The 15,228-nt window shown below is 36.6% G+C and overlaps 1 protein-coding gene across 2 annotated transcripts in view; it reads left to right on the top strand.

Moving 5' to 3' along the window:
• The window catches only part of TANK (TRAF family member associated NFKB activator), a 28,487-nt gene extending 13,601 nt beyond the window's left edge, over window positions 1-14,886 (top strand). For both annotated transcript variants that reach the window (XM_058028383.1, XM_058028382.1), the window contains 5 exons: window positions 3,099-3,278; window positions 4,500-4,570; window positions 6,700-6,818; window positions 8,502-9,082; window positions 13,386-14,886. In XM_058028383.1, coding sequence (XP_057884366.1) covers window positions 3,099-3,278; window positions 4,500-4,570; window positions 6,700-6,818; window positions 8,502-9,082; window positions 13,386-13,553 — 1,119 coding nt within the window. In that variant the 3' untranslated portion in view covers window positions 13,554-14,886. The remainder of the gene's footprint in view (window positions 1-3,098; window positions 3,279-4,499; window positions 4,571-6,699; window positions 6,819-8,501; window positions 9,083-13,385) is intronic.
• The last annotated feature ends 342 nt before the right edge of the window (window positions 14,887-15,228 follow it).

Genomic DNA, 15,228 nt, shown 5'->3' with positions numbered 1-15,228 from the left:
TTATTAAAAGGCCTTTAAAGGATACACCTTGGGCAGTCCACGAGCCTGGCCGTGGCTCCACCCAAGATGGATCCCAACCACAAGTTTTCACACTTTTTTAAGTTTTGGTCCATTTACATATTTGGGTTAATTGTCCAATTACAGCTTCAGGTTATGAAGTCCCATCCTCCCAGATTGCTCTCCTCAATTTGCCATTGTTTACACTTTTTGGGCCTGAAGCTACAACAGTGTCCTTGGTTCTCAGGCTGGAAAAGGATTGTTTTGTTTAACAAAACTGTGAAGAGAACTTGAAAACACTTTATATGAAGTTCAGAGTTACATACTAATACAGTGCAGAATCTGGAAAATATGAAAGTTAAAACTTAAGGCATCAGTGCATGGCAGGAGGATAAGAGACAATGGGCAGATGAAACAGGAAAGGTTCAGACTGAACATAGCGGAAAACATTTCACCATGAGGACAGCCAGGCATGGGAAAAGTGCAGTCTTCATCCTTGAGAAATTCAAGTTTAAATTGAGTAACCTGATCAGACATTGTAACTGACCCTGATTTGTTTAGAAGCTAGAGAATCCTGGAAGTCCCTTCCAATTTCAATTATCCTCTGATCCTATGAAGCCTCTGCAAAAGAAAAGATACTGATCTGTTCATAATATATACATGACCACTTTGCTGACAGCTAATACCAGCATGCTTAAAAGACCTGTGTGACATATTTATAAAATGTATAAAGTTTATGAAGCTTATCAAGCATTAGCTTTGTAATTTTCAGCCAGTTTAGAAGGGTTACCATATCATTGCAAACTGCCAGGCACAGTATTGGAAACTCTTAAGATCATCAAGCTATGAAGGGTTGTGTTACTGAAAGATCCCAAAAGGTGTAATTGCTTCTCCAGTCTTTTGCCTGGTATCCTGATGGTGCACAGGAATGATGATTTCCATCAGCATGTACTGATATGTCTTCACTGCAACATGGCTCTTCTCATCTGCTTGTTTAAATCTTGTCCTCGCTTCCTGCAGATGCAGGAGAAATGGGGGAGAACTGCTGGCCATTTCTTCAGGGTCTCCAGTTATCTGAGGGCCTTTGTAAACCCACATGTGAATTAGAGCTGTAATAGTCTCAGAGAGATAAATTATGCTGTATCAAAGGCTCAGTGAGTTATTTTACTGTCCTTAAGATACAATTGTGTCTCAAGGGCAAGTACTATCTTTGATGAAAGCTTTTTCCTAGGTGTTTGGATTTCCAGCAAATTATGAAGGAAAACACAGGAGAAGCTATATCTCCTTACTTTATGTTTAAATGGGAAATTGAATTTGACCTGTCAGAAATGCAAAGCATAGTAGAGTTAGGATTAAGGAGTTTTGCTGGGATTGAAACATGTCATTTTTAGACAATGTTTTGAAGTCGCTGAGCAGAAGAGGCTTAATCTGGATCTTCAAAATGCAACCCAAGTCTGGAGTTGCATTGAAGCTCTTACTGTAAAGACTGCATGGCTGTCTTTGTCTAGCAGGGTAGCCCCTACCCATCTGATCTCCAAATGCACAACCTCACCCTATGTAAGTTCCATTTGAAAATAAAACAAAAGATCTTGAAAAAGCACATGGTTGCTCCTTTCCTGTTCAACTTACCCTACCTGTCTACAGACTATATTCTCATACATTCTTCTTTAAGAGTTAACCCTTTGGGCTTACTTCTCTTGCAGAGACAATCATGGGGCTTGGGGACACTTTCTGTGACAGTTCCCTAGATTGCATAAACTAATAACCATAAGGTTTTCATAGTAGCAGTTTTTAACTGTTGGTTGTTTCTTGAAAATTTTTGCAATTACTATCTTTCAACATATTAAAAAATTTTGTTTGTTATTTTCTTCTTTATTCCACAAAAATCCCATATAGTTAAAAGTTCCCTGAATTCCTAGGTGGATCATCGAAGTGGGAGCAGCCAGCGCTTTTTATTCCACAAATCTTTATAGGACTGAAATATTTGCAATACAATCCTGGTTATACATAAAGATTGGAGGATGAGAGGCTGGAGAGCAGCCCTACAGAAAGAGACCTGCAGTTTGGGTTGCTGGCAATTTGATAGGAGTCCACAGTGTCCCTTGGCAGCCAAAAGGGCCAGCTCTGTCCTGGGAGGCATCAGGCACAGCATCGCCAGCTGGGCAAGGGATGGGATTGTCCCGCTCTGCTCTGCAGTGCTGTAGCCTCACCTCGAGCACTGTGTGCAGTTCTGGGTGCCACAAAAAGGACATCAGACTATTGGAGCATGTCCAGAGGAGGGTGACCAAGATGGTGAAAAGTTTCAAAGGCAAGAATTAGGAGGAGCAGCTGAGGTCACTTGTTTGTTGAGCCTGGAAAAGAGAAGGCTCAGGGGTGACCTCATCGCAGTTGACTCCCTCAAGGGCAGCGATGGATGGGGAGGTGCTGCTCTCCTCTCCTCTCTGGTGAGCAGTGACAGGACATGAAGTCACATCAGGCTGGACATTAGGAAAGGGTCCTTCGCTGAGACCATTGCTGGTCACTGGAACAGGCTCTCCAGGGGAGATGTCATGGCACTGAGCCTCTCTGGACAATGCTCTAAGTTCTGTGGTTTAGGTTTAGGTAGTCCTGCGAGGAGCAGGGAGCTGGACTCAATGATCCTTATGGGTCCCTTCCAACTGGAGATAATCTAGGATTCTGTGATTGTGTGATTGTGTTCTTGGGTTTGCTCAATTTGCAGAATTATCAACATGTTCAAAATGGTATAAGATTGAAATTAATTAAATACTATTTTATGTATCATATATGCAAAATATTATACATAAAATGTTAATGTAAATGATATAGTAAGTGAATCAAGAAAGTATCTTGATTTTGTATAAACACAAACATGACTTTGAGAAAGATACAGTTGTTTTGAGTAATCACCTATGATGAGTTACAGCTATGTGTAGTGGTAGAAGGTCTTCACTATCAATTGAAAATTATTAATGTAATAAACAAGACTGATCCTTACTTGTGATGCAAAACATACATTTAGCTTATTATAGACTGCTGAATAATGATATTCCACAAGCCTCAAATTTATTAATTGTACTGGTGTTTCTAAAATTATTTTTTAGGAACAGTTAGACAGTGAGTGCATGAAATTGAAGCAACTTGAGGACAAAAGCAATCAAAAGGAAAGGAAGCTTTTATCTATTATTTCCAATCAAGATGATAAAATAAGAAATCTGGAAAGCAAATTGCAAGAATTAAATGAAGCACAAAAGGGTATACAGAAGCCAACGTATAAAAGGGAGGTAAGATAAGAAACCAAGTAGAGATAAAATAAAGACAAACATTTGTAAATTATTACTGCTTTCAAACATGAAATGTTTGGAATTCATACTAATTATTCTGAAAAATTTATTTTAAATGTCATCATTCTATAATAACTAGAAAATTGTCAAATTATAAAAAGCACATAGGGAACACCATTAAATACTTATTGGTTAGTTGGTATGTTAATTATTTTATGGTATGTATTGAAAATTATCATATTTGTCAAAACTCCAGATTAGCTCCCTATTTTTATTGCAGAATAGCATCCAGGGTGCTATTCTGTCCTTGTGGGATAGCTGGAGTGCAGTCATTGATGTGAATCTAACCACATATACACATATTAGCTCCCTAATTTAAAGTGAACACAGGTGAGCATAAGAGCACAGCAGCACAGAACTTGTTGCTATTAGACCTCCTAAGCATTGCTTAGTTTACTGTAGCAAGGACTTGTATCCTGTGTTGCTGGGTGTAAGGCAGCTCAAATGAATCTGCAGGAGCTGCAGCTACACTTCAGCCTTACAGGTAAGACATGCCTGTGGTTATAGGCAATGGATCAGCTTATACAGATTTCTGAGCTTACACATCTTTGAAATCAGCTGATTTGGCAGGCGTGCTCAAGTTCGTGTCTGACTTGGAGCACATATGAACTACTCAGGCCATCTGGTAATGTAGCTCTAGTGGAACTGCAGCTTAGTGACTGGTTATTATGAAAACTTCCCTTAATGCCTGGCAGATGTAAAACTATGTAATACTGGAGTGAACCACACGGTGGTAGTCAAAGTTAATAACTTATTTTAAAAACTGCTAGAACTCCTGACATATTAGCTTCCGATGTGTTCATTGAAATTTTCAGTGAATAAATTGATTTTTAAGAGGTAAAATAGCTTGGTAACAAGCTTATACAAAAGACTGAACCTTACCTTATACATGACTGAAAACTAATTACAATCAAGCAATATTCTTAGAACTAGTTCCGTTTCAAGAGAGTATGAGCAGAGAAATGCCACACTGAGTTAATAAGTGAACCTAAAAGGAACTAGGAATTTCACACAAACTGCTTTTGTCATTTTGACAATGCTTTGAGAGCTTTCAACAGGACTAGGTGAAGGACTCCATGACATTTTTATTTTTATTCATATCAAGGTGAAGCGCAAAATTAATACGCTAACGTGCTCAATATTTTCATCTTTTACTTCAAGGTGAAAAGTAAGAAAGTTGTTCCAGATAAGCCTGAATTATCTCTAGGGATCTCTGGTATTTCACCTGAAAGGTAAATACTTCTGCAGCATTTTTCAAATTTGCTTTTGGCTTTTCTGCAATTGAGTAAGGCCAGCTATTGCCCTCTTTTCTGCACAGTGCATTAAGAACTGGCTGGGCAAGGAGTAGGGAGGGGGCAGCATCGAAGGTCAAAGAGTTAATGCAGGAAGATAATAGAGCCAACAGCTGTGTGGAAGCATAGCTGGGGCTTTACAAGTATGGAGGGCTAAGCTGGGAGGGAGGAAGATATCCACTCGGTTCAGCAGGAGGTTAAACTCCAGGAAACGGCAGTGGGTGTTAATGCTGGGGTTTGCATAAGCATTCACTGCCTTGTATTAACTCTTCGGGGCAGGAATGTACACCCATTATGGATTAACTGATGGCAGCACAGCACAGAGCCTGCTGTGCTGCCAGGAAGCTCTCTGATAGGCAGCATGAAGAAATAATTCTTGGCCTGATCCATCCCAAATGGGATAGTTTGAAATGAAGTTTATCTGTAAGCCGAAGGCAGCAAGCCCCTGCTATGACCAAGGCATCAAAAGCTGTAGATTTCCTCTTCGGCCAGTGATTTCAGAAAAATATTGAACAAAGTCTCAAAGTCTTAGGTTTGTATTTTTCATAGGATGGCCAGTAATACCACTTTTAACAACTTTGCTGCAGTCAAATAGAAGATTCTCTAAGGTGGTATTAGGGGAGTTATTAAGGGAAAGTATCAATTTCTTGCTTTCTTTTTATTCTCTTGCCTAGGCATCTGCTTTTGACCACTCCCATACTTAGGCTAGGTGAACCACATGGATCTTTAGTCTGGCTCACTACTCTTTTTATGATAAGAAAGAGAGGAAATAAGACTGTAATGTGAGAAAGACTTGTCTTTTTGATTTATATCTAAAAAAATTAAAAACTTTTACCTGTCTTCTGTCCCTCTGCTCTCAAATAGCTTCCTTACTTTACTGTTTTCTTGGAAGGAGGTATGTGACTGGTAAGATTGCTAGTAATCTTATAGATTAAGATTATAGTATCACAAATGTCTAGCAAATTAAGACTGCTTCATCTAATCATAGCTATATTTTAAAGTTCTGAATAGAACCTTTATTTTTTTTCTATTTCTTATTTATCAAAACTTCTGGAAAATCATCAGAATGTGTTAACAGTAATAATTTTAACTACTTCTGTACATATTTTTTTCAAATGAGATACAAATAGACATTTGTGTCTTCAGAAAGAGAAACACAACAGAAGTAGGAACAGTCAGATTGCTGTATGAATAAGCAATAAAAAAGCAATTCACTGGATTAAAGAAAAATCCCTTTTGAGATCTTTTGATGAAAAGATGCAAAAGAGAACACAACTTGACTTTTTCATCTTTGAAGTTCATTTTATAAAATCCATTATATTGTGTTTAAAAATATAAATTACTCAGCAAGTTTATCAAAATTCCACAGTGGAATTCTATGGAAGCATCAGTAACTAAATAACAGTGCCTTTGCAGAAACTCACACCAGCATGAACTATTTTTACCATTCTCAGTGCAGATAACTAAATATCAGATTCCCATATGATACTCTTGAAAATATATAACACAATAAATGTCTCAGAATAAAAAGAAAAGTTATATCATATTGTATGAAACCAGAGGGCATGAGTTGACAAACTCCTCCCCAAAATGCCAGGTACACAGAGAAGGAAAGAGCCATAACAAATGCTTGTGTGTTCCTTCTTCTGCAGTCTGGAGTGCACTGGCAATGACAGCAAACAATGTTCACAGTGGCAGCATCTTATTATCCCTAGAACTGAGGCGGAAACAGTACCCTTGGGAAAGATAAACTCTTCCACAAAATACCTGAAAGACTAAAAGAACTGAAACGCTGGATTTTTGGGGGTGGTCCTTGCAGGGTCAGTTCCTATGTTCAGATATATATGTGTATGATATGACTAAACAACTCTTTGACAACATTTCCTTTTCTTTTTTCTGCTTGCTTTTACTGAGGAGAACAAAAAATATGTACACATATGTTGAGGAACAAGATATCCAAGAAAAGTAGCTTATACTATTGTTTTTCTCTCGTTTGTGGGTGTGACTAGATTAAAGGTCACAACAAGCTGAATTGGTTGACTCTTTAATTTACAATTTTGATCTTCCAGAGAGAATCTGGAGACTATTTTCCAGGACATGAAAGAAGAGTGTCATCGAATATGTATGCTAGCCAGAGAACAAACAGACCAACTGAGTATATTTAAGATAAAGCCAGAACCTGAAACTGGTAATATCATACTTAAGCTCTTATTGTGATTCAACTGTTTGAAAGCTTTGCTTTATATTTGAAAATACTGCAAATTACACATACATAGAAGTACTTCCACTGTTTACCATCTGCCTTTTTCAAGTCTGTTCACATGGTGCTCAGTATTTCACCAAGAAAACGCACCGCCAGTTTTGGCATTCTATGACGAATGCTCCAAATCACATGCTATAAAAGACAGTCATCACATCAATGGCTCTTGTAATTGTTTTGTCCCTTGGAGTGAGAGGCAGGCACTTACTACATGTGATATCCCATCATACTGTGTGAATGACAGCACTTGCTTGCTTTTAATTTAGCTGTCAGTTCAAAAGATGTCTGCTATGAATGCCTCTAGCCCCATATCTGTTAGAGGAAAACTGCAGGACTGAGGAGAGTCAGAGGACTTTGTTTCTAGACTTCCTTGTGCAGACTTTTAAATACTTTTTTCTTATATGGGACAAGAGCTTAATCCAATACTTCCTGAAGACATAGGGAAGGCTTGATTTTTTTGAAACTGTGAGAGATCCCGAATGTCCAGTTCTGCTAATGCTTACCTTTAATACAATGTAAGCTATGGGTAATACAATGTAATACTATGGGTATTCTCTACTAACTTTCCTTAATAGTAGGATCAGACTCAATATATTAAGTGATTTCAATAAACACCTGCCAAATGCACACAGCTGAAGCAAAAGGTGCTGATTTCAGCATTTGATTTTAATTTAGGTCATCCATTACTGAAGTTTTGTTACATGAAGCGTTAGCAGGTATCTCCTTGCTTCAAATTGCTCTGAACTGTATTGTGGTAGTCTGATTGTATGCTAATAACGTTATTATTTGAGGGTGGGAATTTTGGGGGAAGTGTGTTTGGCAACTTACTTAACAAGAATGGTTTTGATTCCCAGCAAAGTGCCTAACTCAACTGTGTGATAATCCATACATTATGTAAGCATTATAGATAATAAAAAAAGTGCGTAACTCACCTGTGTGTAAAGGTATACATGACAAAAGCTATATAGATTTAATGTTTGATTTGTTACTTCCATGTTCCACTGCCAGAAGGCTGCTGTACAATCAGTTTTTTACCTAAGTTACTCTCTGACCTGGTTAGGAGTAACCATTACCGTTTTTATTAATATAGTGCCAAAAATGAAGGGTGAATTCTCGAAACAAAGGGAAAACATGGTCCCATTTCTGAATAGCTATTCAGTTTAAATATTTAACTAATTTGGAAACCAGTGGGAGTTGGGTACCTGAATACCTTCTTAAATCGTGCTCATGGTGCCTTGCATGTTCTTGGCACTGTGTGAAGTGGTTTGGGTTCCAGCTTCTATTTCTGCCAGAACACTTCAGTGAATATGCAAGTATGTGTTAAGAGTATGGGACAACATAATTTTCAATAAAATGAAAATGTTTATAGCCATGAATCAAAGAGAAATATAATTACTGGAAGGGAGTATTTCCTTCTATTTCTGTTCTGATAGTTTTTGTGTCAGAACTGATGTTTGTGAAAGAGAACTACAACTCAATATGATTTTAAAGAGAAAATAAACAGTTAAAAAAGCAGGGAAGTAAGAAAAAAAAATACATACACCAACACCACATTTTTAATGACTATATTTCAATGGACTGTTAAATATTTTCTCCATTCTTTCTTCACAGAAATACAGTTTTCCATGCCGATACAGTGCACAGATAAAACTGATGAACAAGCAGAAGAGCTTTTTAAGCCTCGGGTTATAAAGGATATAAATAGAGGTGCATCATGCATCACATCTATCACACCAAGAGGAGTGGGCCAAGATGAGGACAACAACTCTGTAGAATCACTTTCTAAATTTAATGTCAAGTTTCCACCTACAGACAATGACTCTGCTTTCTTGCAGAGCACTCAGGAAAAACCAACAGTTCCTTGCGCTGGTATATCTGAAAACATGCTTCAAGATCATCATTTTAACCTGGAGCACAGAGACCGTGCTGTTAACCTCAGTAAATTGGAACCTAACTCATTTGAAGCTCATGGCATTGATCTCATGGCCTCAGCCTTACAAAGTTTAACCACTGTTGACAAAACAAACCCCTCAGATCATGCAAAGATGCCCATAGAAAATATCTGTGACAAACAATGTTTAAAAACAACAGACAGTGGTTTCACATTTGTCCCTAAGCACACAAACCAGGGTGTACCTGAAGTCCTTTTTTCTTTAGAAGCTGCTGGAACAACTGTCAGAGGTCCTCATCAGGTATCTTTCTATAAATATTCTACATTTCAAAAAATTATAATGATTCAGACACATATTTTGCAAAGATCTTTGAGACTGGATTAATATATTCTCTAAGAAAGCTGATCAGTCTGTTTTTAAGACAATGTCTCTCGTCATTTCTTCTTCCTAATACTGCAGAATGTGTTCAAGATGCTTTCCCAGTGAAATATCAAGAATATAAGCAGACATAAGCACTGGATGTTTTTACAAATTTCAGTTCATCTAGATATTAATTGCTTCTATATCTATTTCAAAGCTGTTATTAATCCTAAATTGCCCCCTAGATTGCTTTCTTTCTACCCTTGATCTCAGTTGTATAGGGCACACATTTGTTTTAATTGTTTTTCATGTACAGCAGAGAATTGGAAAAATGAACCAATTAAAAAGCTAAACAGATAAATACTTCCACTATGAAAAAAAGCTACTTTTTTCCTCAATATGAGGTATCAACAACATCCTATTCCTCTGCTCTAAGAAGCTTAAATTTTTGTCATTGTAGGAAGAAAACATAATTATTTTTTTGAATGAAGGAAAGATCACTAAAATACTTTATTATAGATTTATGTATGTAATTTGGGCTTAAATTTCACTTACAGCCTGAAGTCCATGGGAGCTTCTGAAAACAAGGCCCAGTAGCTGTAATGCAGTAAAACATATTGGTGTGTTCTGACACTCGTGTCTCTGAATACTTTGCCTCTTTTGTGAAACATCCTGTCTCAGATGAAAGCTCGCAAAATTATGGAGCTTTATAGACTGATTTAGTGTTTGTTTGGTTTTTTTATTTCTGTGGGTTTTCTAGTACCTTGTGAAAGGACAGATTTTCAAGAATAAGCAAATAGTGATAATCTGGAATTCTGTGAGCGTGGAATTCACCTATTTTAACCATTTACATGGATGAAGTTTATGTTCTTTCCTAATGACAAGGTACATGCAGCAGAAGAGCTTTACCTCTCCATTTGGTCACTGCATGACTTGCAAAACCAGCATTTAGAAAGTGTTGTAGGCCATTATAGCTTTAATGTTTTCTTCTACTAAAAATTTACCCAATCTAGTTTAATTTTCTATTGCAAACCACTTTTTGAGTGAAAATTTTAAAGCGTTGAAAGATTGCTGCTATAAGCTTGATTTTTCAAAAGCTATTTTAAATATCTATTTGTAATGTAGGAGATCTCAATTCTTTACCAACTTATTAATTACAGTTTTTATTGTATTTTTCATTGGATCCCCCATTAAAGTTGTGACTAAGTTAAACAAATTACCACATTTATTTTACAGCTAGTAGAATTCCTGTGGAACTGCAAAGAATTCACTCCATTGCTTGTTACTATCCTCCTTTTTTGTATTCCCTCTCCAGCCTGTTCTTTTACTAGTTAGTCTGTGTATTCATTTTTCAATAGATGGCACCCTGCATTGTACATTACAGCAAGTGAAACAGCTGGTATGTGGTTATAAATTGAGAGGGGAGTCTGCAGCTTAAAAAAGTACAGAACAGTGGTTGAATAGCAGCAAGCCCTTGACCACTGGTATTTCTGCAAAATAAGGAAATTAATTTGGAGCCAGCATTTAAAATGTGAATGATCTGTTTTGTGGCGAAAAATGTACTAATGCTAGCACGCAGAGAAAAAGAAAGCTAATGGTGAACTGTTAAGTATTTGAAAGTCATATCTACAATAGCACTGCATTGATTAAAATGTTATTTCTTATTCAGAAGTTTGCTTAAAACAAGCCAGTATTGCTTGAGAATCTGTTAAATGTACATCTGTGTATATCAGTATATTTAAATATCCATCACCTTTATTCAGCGGCTTTCAAACTAGGTTTTAAGTATTTTTCCCAATTAATTGGACTCAGCTCTAGAGGTTTTCTCTGACTGTAAGTTTTGCTAAAGATTTGGTCACAGATAATATATATGTAGATTAAAAGAGTACTTTTTTTTAAAGTTACTTGTATACATGCCCTTTTCACTGTGTTAACCTTAGCAAAATTTATGTATAAACTTGTTCTTAGTATTTTTACCACCTTTCTAGGGGGTGGTTATGCTGCTTACAGCTTCTATCATCCCTTCCAAAAATGAAGGAAAAGCCAAAAAGGAAAGAATTATATACCTCTTTTTTTTTTTTTTCCTAGTGTAGATAAAACTTTCAAGTATTTACTACATATGTTAACTTATAAAATGGAAAACCCCATAAATGCAATAGATTTGGCAACAGCAAGTTCTTGGAACTGCTCTCAGTTGGTGTAATAAATTTAGCTCTTTCCTTCTATGTGGATACTAAATCTAAAAACTCAGTACTGTTTTCTTAGAATGTAATTTAAAAAAAAAAAACGTGACTGAAAAGAGCAGTAGATTAAAATAAACATGGATATTAGTGAACCTAGGATTTTACAGACTACATTTAGCTGAGACTTTCATATAGATGCACATGTTTATTGGTATTTGCAGTTTGAGGGAGTTGTTTCCACCAAAAATACTTCTAAGTCTGTTCATGATTTTAAAAGCAATTCAGTAGTCTATTAATCTCAATATTAATGTTTTTGAAATGGAATGTGTGTTTAAATAGATCTCTGTTCTGACAAGGATATTAAGCACAAGCTTAGCACTCAAGAAATGGAAGTTAAGTGCCTGCGTGTGTGGGTTGCTGGATGGGTACCTCCCCTTGTTATGTTTCCAAGAAGCCAAATAGTTTTTACAATACTATTTTATCTTTTTTTCAAACGGGGCTTTACATCATATCAGAAACAAATAATTCTAAACACATTCATGGAGTGTGTTTAAGTGTGTTAACTTGTTTAAGTGTGTCAGTGTCTAGATAGATTTAATATGCAATTTACACCAACAACATACAATAAGTAGACTCTTTGAGCTGAAAAAAGTGGTGTGATTGCACTTAATTACTAATTAGTCAATTTAATTATATGGATTGCTGACCATAATGAAAGACAGTAAGTCTGCTATTGCTATGTGATAAGCTAAACACTGTTTAAATACAGAATGGGCCAGGAAATTGACTCCCAAGAAGTTCAGGGTGGTTTAAACAGAAGGTTTAACTGCTGTGAAAGTCGGCTTAGTTGTACAGTGGGTTGCTGTGGGAGAAATAAACAATAGATTCTAACTATTTGGCGTGATGAAATTTAAAGAAGTGCTGAAAATTAAAAATCTTGGGTATCAGTAGCAAGAAATTTAAAATTTCTAAAGAAATAACTTTGTATTCTTCCTTGCCTTCCAACCCATGTATGAGTGAAAAAAGAGGAAAAGACTGAGCCAAAAAAAACCCCTGTAGGGCACACTCTCTTCTAAGTTCCATCCCCACATAGAGCTCACAGCAGCTTGCTGCCATTCTTTCTACTTCGTTCTCACCACAGGATGCATTTGGTTTTTATTTGACTCAAAACCTGATTGTCCTGGCCATATAATGTAACTATTTGATCTTGGTTTGCTAATACTAAAGTTATGAAACTAAAGTTTTAACTTTGAAAACTGATAGAAGACTTTTTGATTCCTAGTTGGTACGATTCAAAATAGTATACACTTAGACTCTGGGCTCAAGTGCCTTGAATTCCAATGTTGAATAAACAGACTTGCTGGCTTGAAACTAACTAGCTCAGGGACCAAGAGCAGTGCAGCTGCTGAACCAAATACAACGTAGTTTATATGGATAGAATGCATGGATAGATATTCAGAATGATTCCAGTGAGTTTGACACTGTCATGGCAGGAGGAATCCCAAACAAGATTATTTGTGACACATTTATACTAAAAGGCAGCCAGAGCAAATAAGTACCTTAAGCCATGACAATGTAGTTATTTTGGAAGTAAACTGAAAACAAGTTATATGTGAATAAGAATGGAAATAAAATATGAATCATATTAACTCTGTAGAAGAAACATTTTATTCTAAGGTAAAAATGTATTTTCTCATTTCTGCTAACTGGCTATTGTGTACTATGACTTCTTCAGTAAAATACTGAAATGCAAAGTTAAAGAAAATCTTTAGTATGTACCAGACTGATATTACAGACTTCTGCTGATAGCAATATAGCAATATTTATCCTTAATAGATACCAAGATATTTTTAAATATTTGCAAGGATAGTGTGTTTATAGAACTTTTAAAAAAAACAAAGTCTTATCTTGCTTTTCTTAAAAGAGAACTCTCTAGTTAACATCTCTGGCCAGGCAGGTGTAAAGCAATCCTAATTTAAAGAGGCAGATATTTTTTTAATATAAATATAAACTACAGCATATTGTATACCTCAGCAATAATAATTTTCTGTTTCTTTTAGCCCATTTGGCAGCCTCAAGACAATGATTTGCTGGCACAAGCATATGCAGACTCTGAACTGAATCAGTGTGGAATATGTGAATTCTGTCGAGAAGTTTTCCCACCATCTCTAACATCTAAGGAAGATTTTCTTCGGCATCTCAATTCCCACTTTAAAGTACAGTCTTAATGTATGAGAATTCAATGGTTCACTGTTTTTGCATACATTTATACTTTTTTTTATTCAATAGATATGATAAGAGTTTAAGAATTAAGACTTCTTGTAAAAAGAACTCATGACTGAAATTGTTTGTCAGATAAGCACATTTTTAGTTGTTTTTTGACAAGGGAAAATGAAACTAAGTCACTCAGTACTGTAATTCACATTATTGCTTGTTATGCTTCACTATTAACTTTGAGAGTGATGTCAAACACTTTTTTTTCCCAATTAATCTTTGCCTGAATAGGCCTGAAGTTGTGACTATATTTATGAATATAGACTTGCAGGATTAATGCCTTAATCTGGCTGGCAAAAATTGGAGTAATGCAAGGATTTTTTTGACAGTATCCAGTGATGTGATTATGTTCTCCCTGAAGTAAACAGGAAGAGAAATAGGCCCTCATTTTTCATTTATATTATATAATTTCCAAATAGTGAACCTCTTAATTCAGATTCCTGTAAAATTATCGTTATAGCTGAATCCAGGTGTGCCAGAATTAGGATAGGCTTGTACACTAGTAACGTAAATGAATGGTTGACTTTCCCAGATGAATTTTTTACTAAAGCAAGTAATCAAAAGTAACATATAAATGACCCTTTTGCCAAAATGCAGCAGTAATGATTTTATGAATATCTGTTAGATGTTATAAAAAAATAATTATTATCTTGTTCATGTACCTTTATAGCATTAATAATTACTAAAAATGCTTTCAGGGAACAAGTATGAAGGACAGAAAAGGTTAAATTTTCCCCAAAACTAATAATACCGAAGATTATTTGCCTTCCCTTCTGGTCTGCTATGATGGATTGCCCAAGTCTGGTACAGACTAGAAAGGAAAGGGGAAAACTTAATCATCCAAATCTCAGTGAATTTATTTTTATCCTAAATATAGTGGCTTTCTCAATGCAATTAAAATTTATGTTTAGTTGAAACATTGAAGTCTGATAAAGTTTGCACATTTTCTGGATTTACTGATATCAAATTTATAAATAGGGGTGTTGCCAAGTATTTTAAATTAATGATAAAGGGTGCTTGCTTTTTGCATTTGAACTGAATATAGAGTTTAGCCCTGTTATTGATAATTAGCATTAATATTTTCATAGCAGCAGAGCACAACACCTTTTCTTTTTAAAGATTTGTTTGCAGGTGACAAATTTCTGGAAGAATTAACACCTGCGTAATTTTTAGAAATGGATTTTTCTGCAATTATTTCCTCTATTTTAAACATGTCGTGTTTGTGACGGGCTGTCAGCAGAGTGTAGTGTAATAAACAGCACTGTACAGAGCACGTCTGCTCCGTGACCTGGAGGGAGAGTTTGTTACCCCTCGGAGCTCTGGGGCGGCCGGTGCGCCGCGCCGAGGAGGCGATGCTCGGCCGGGCCGCGCCGTGCGGGGGGTGAAGCGCCTCCCCGGAGAGCGCGGCTGGGGGTGGTGCCCGGGAGAGGCGCGGGTTCCAGCCTCGGGAGGAGAGAGGGGATTCGCGCATCTCCAGCCGGCCCGACACGCAGCGCTGACCCGTGCTCTCAGCCGTGAAATTCGAGCTCAGAAGCTCGCGTTATTAAGGGATGCACAAACTGCGAATCACCTTTGAAGAAAATAAAGTCATCTGTTTGTGCCCCCCGCCCCCACGCGTGGATGCGGTTC

Source organism: Melospiza georgiana, chromosome 7 (genome assembly GCF_028018845.1).
Source record: "Melospiza georgiana isolate bMelGeo1 chromosome 7, bMelGeo1.pri, whole genome shotgun sequence".
In the NCBI taxonomy this organism is placed as follows: Eukaryota; Metazoa; Chordata; class Aves; order Passeriformes; family Passerellidae; genus Melospiza; species Melospiza georgiana.
This window is presented reverse-complemented; position numbering and strand designations above follow the sequence as displayed.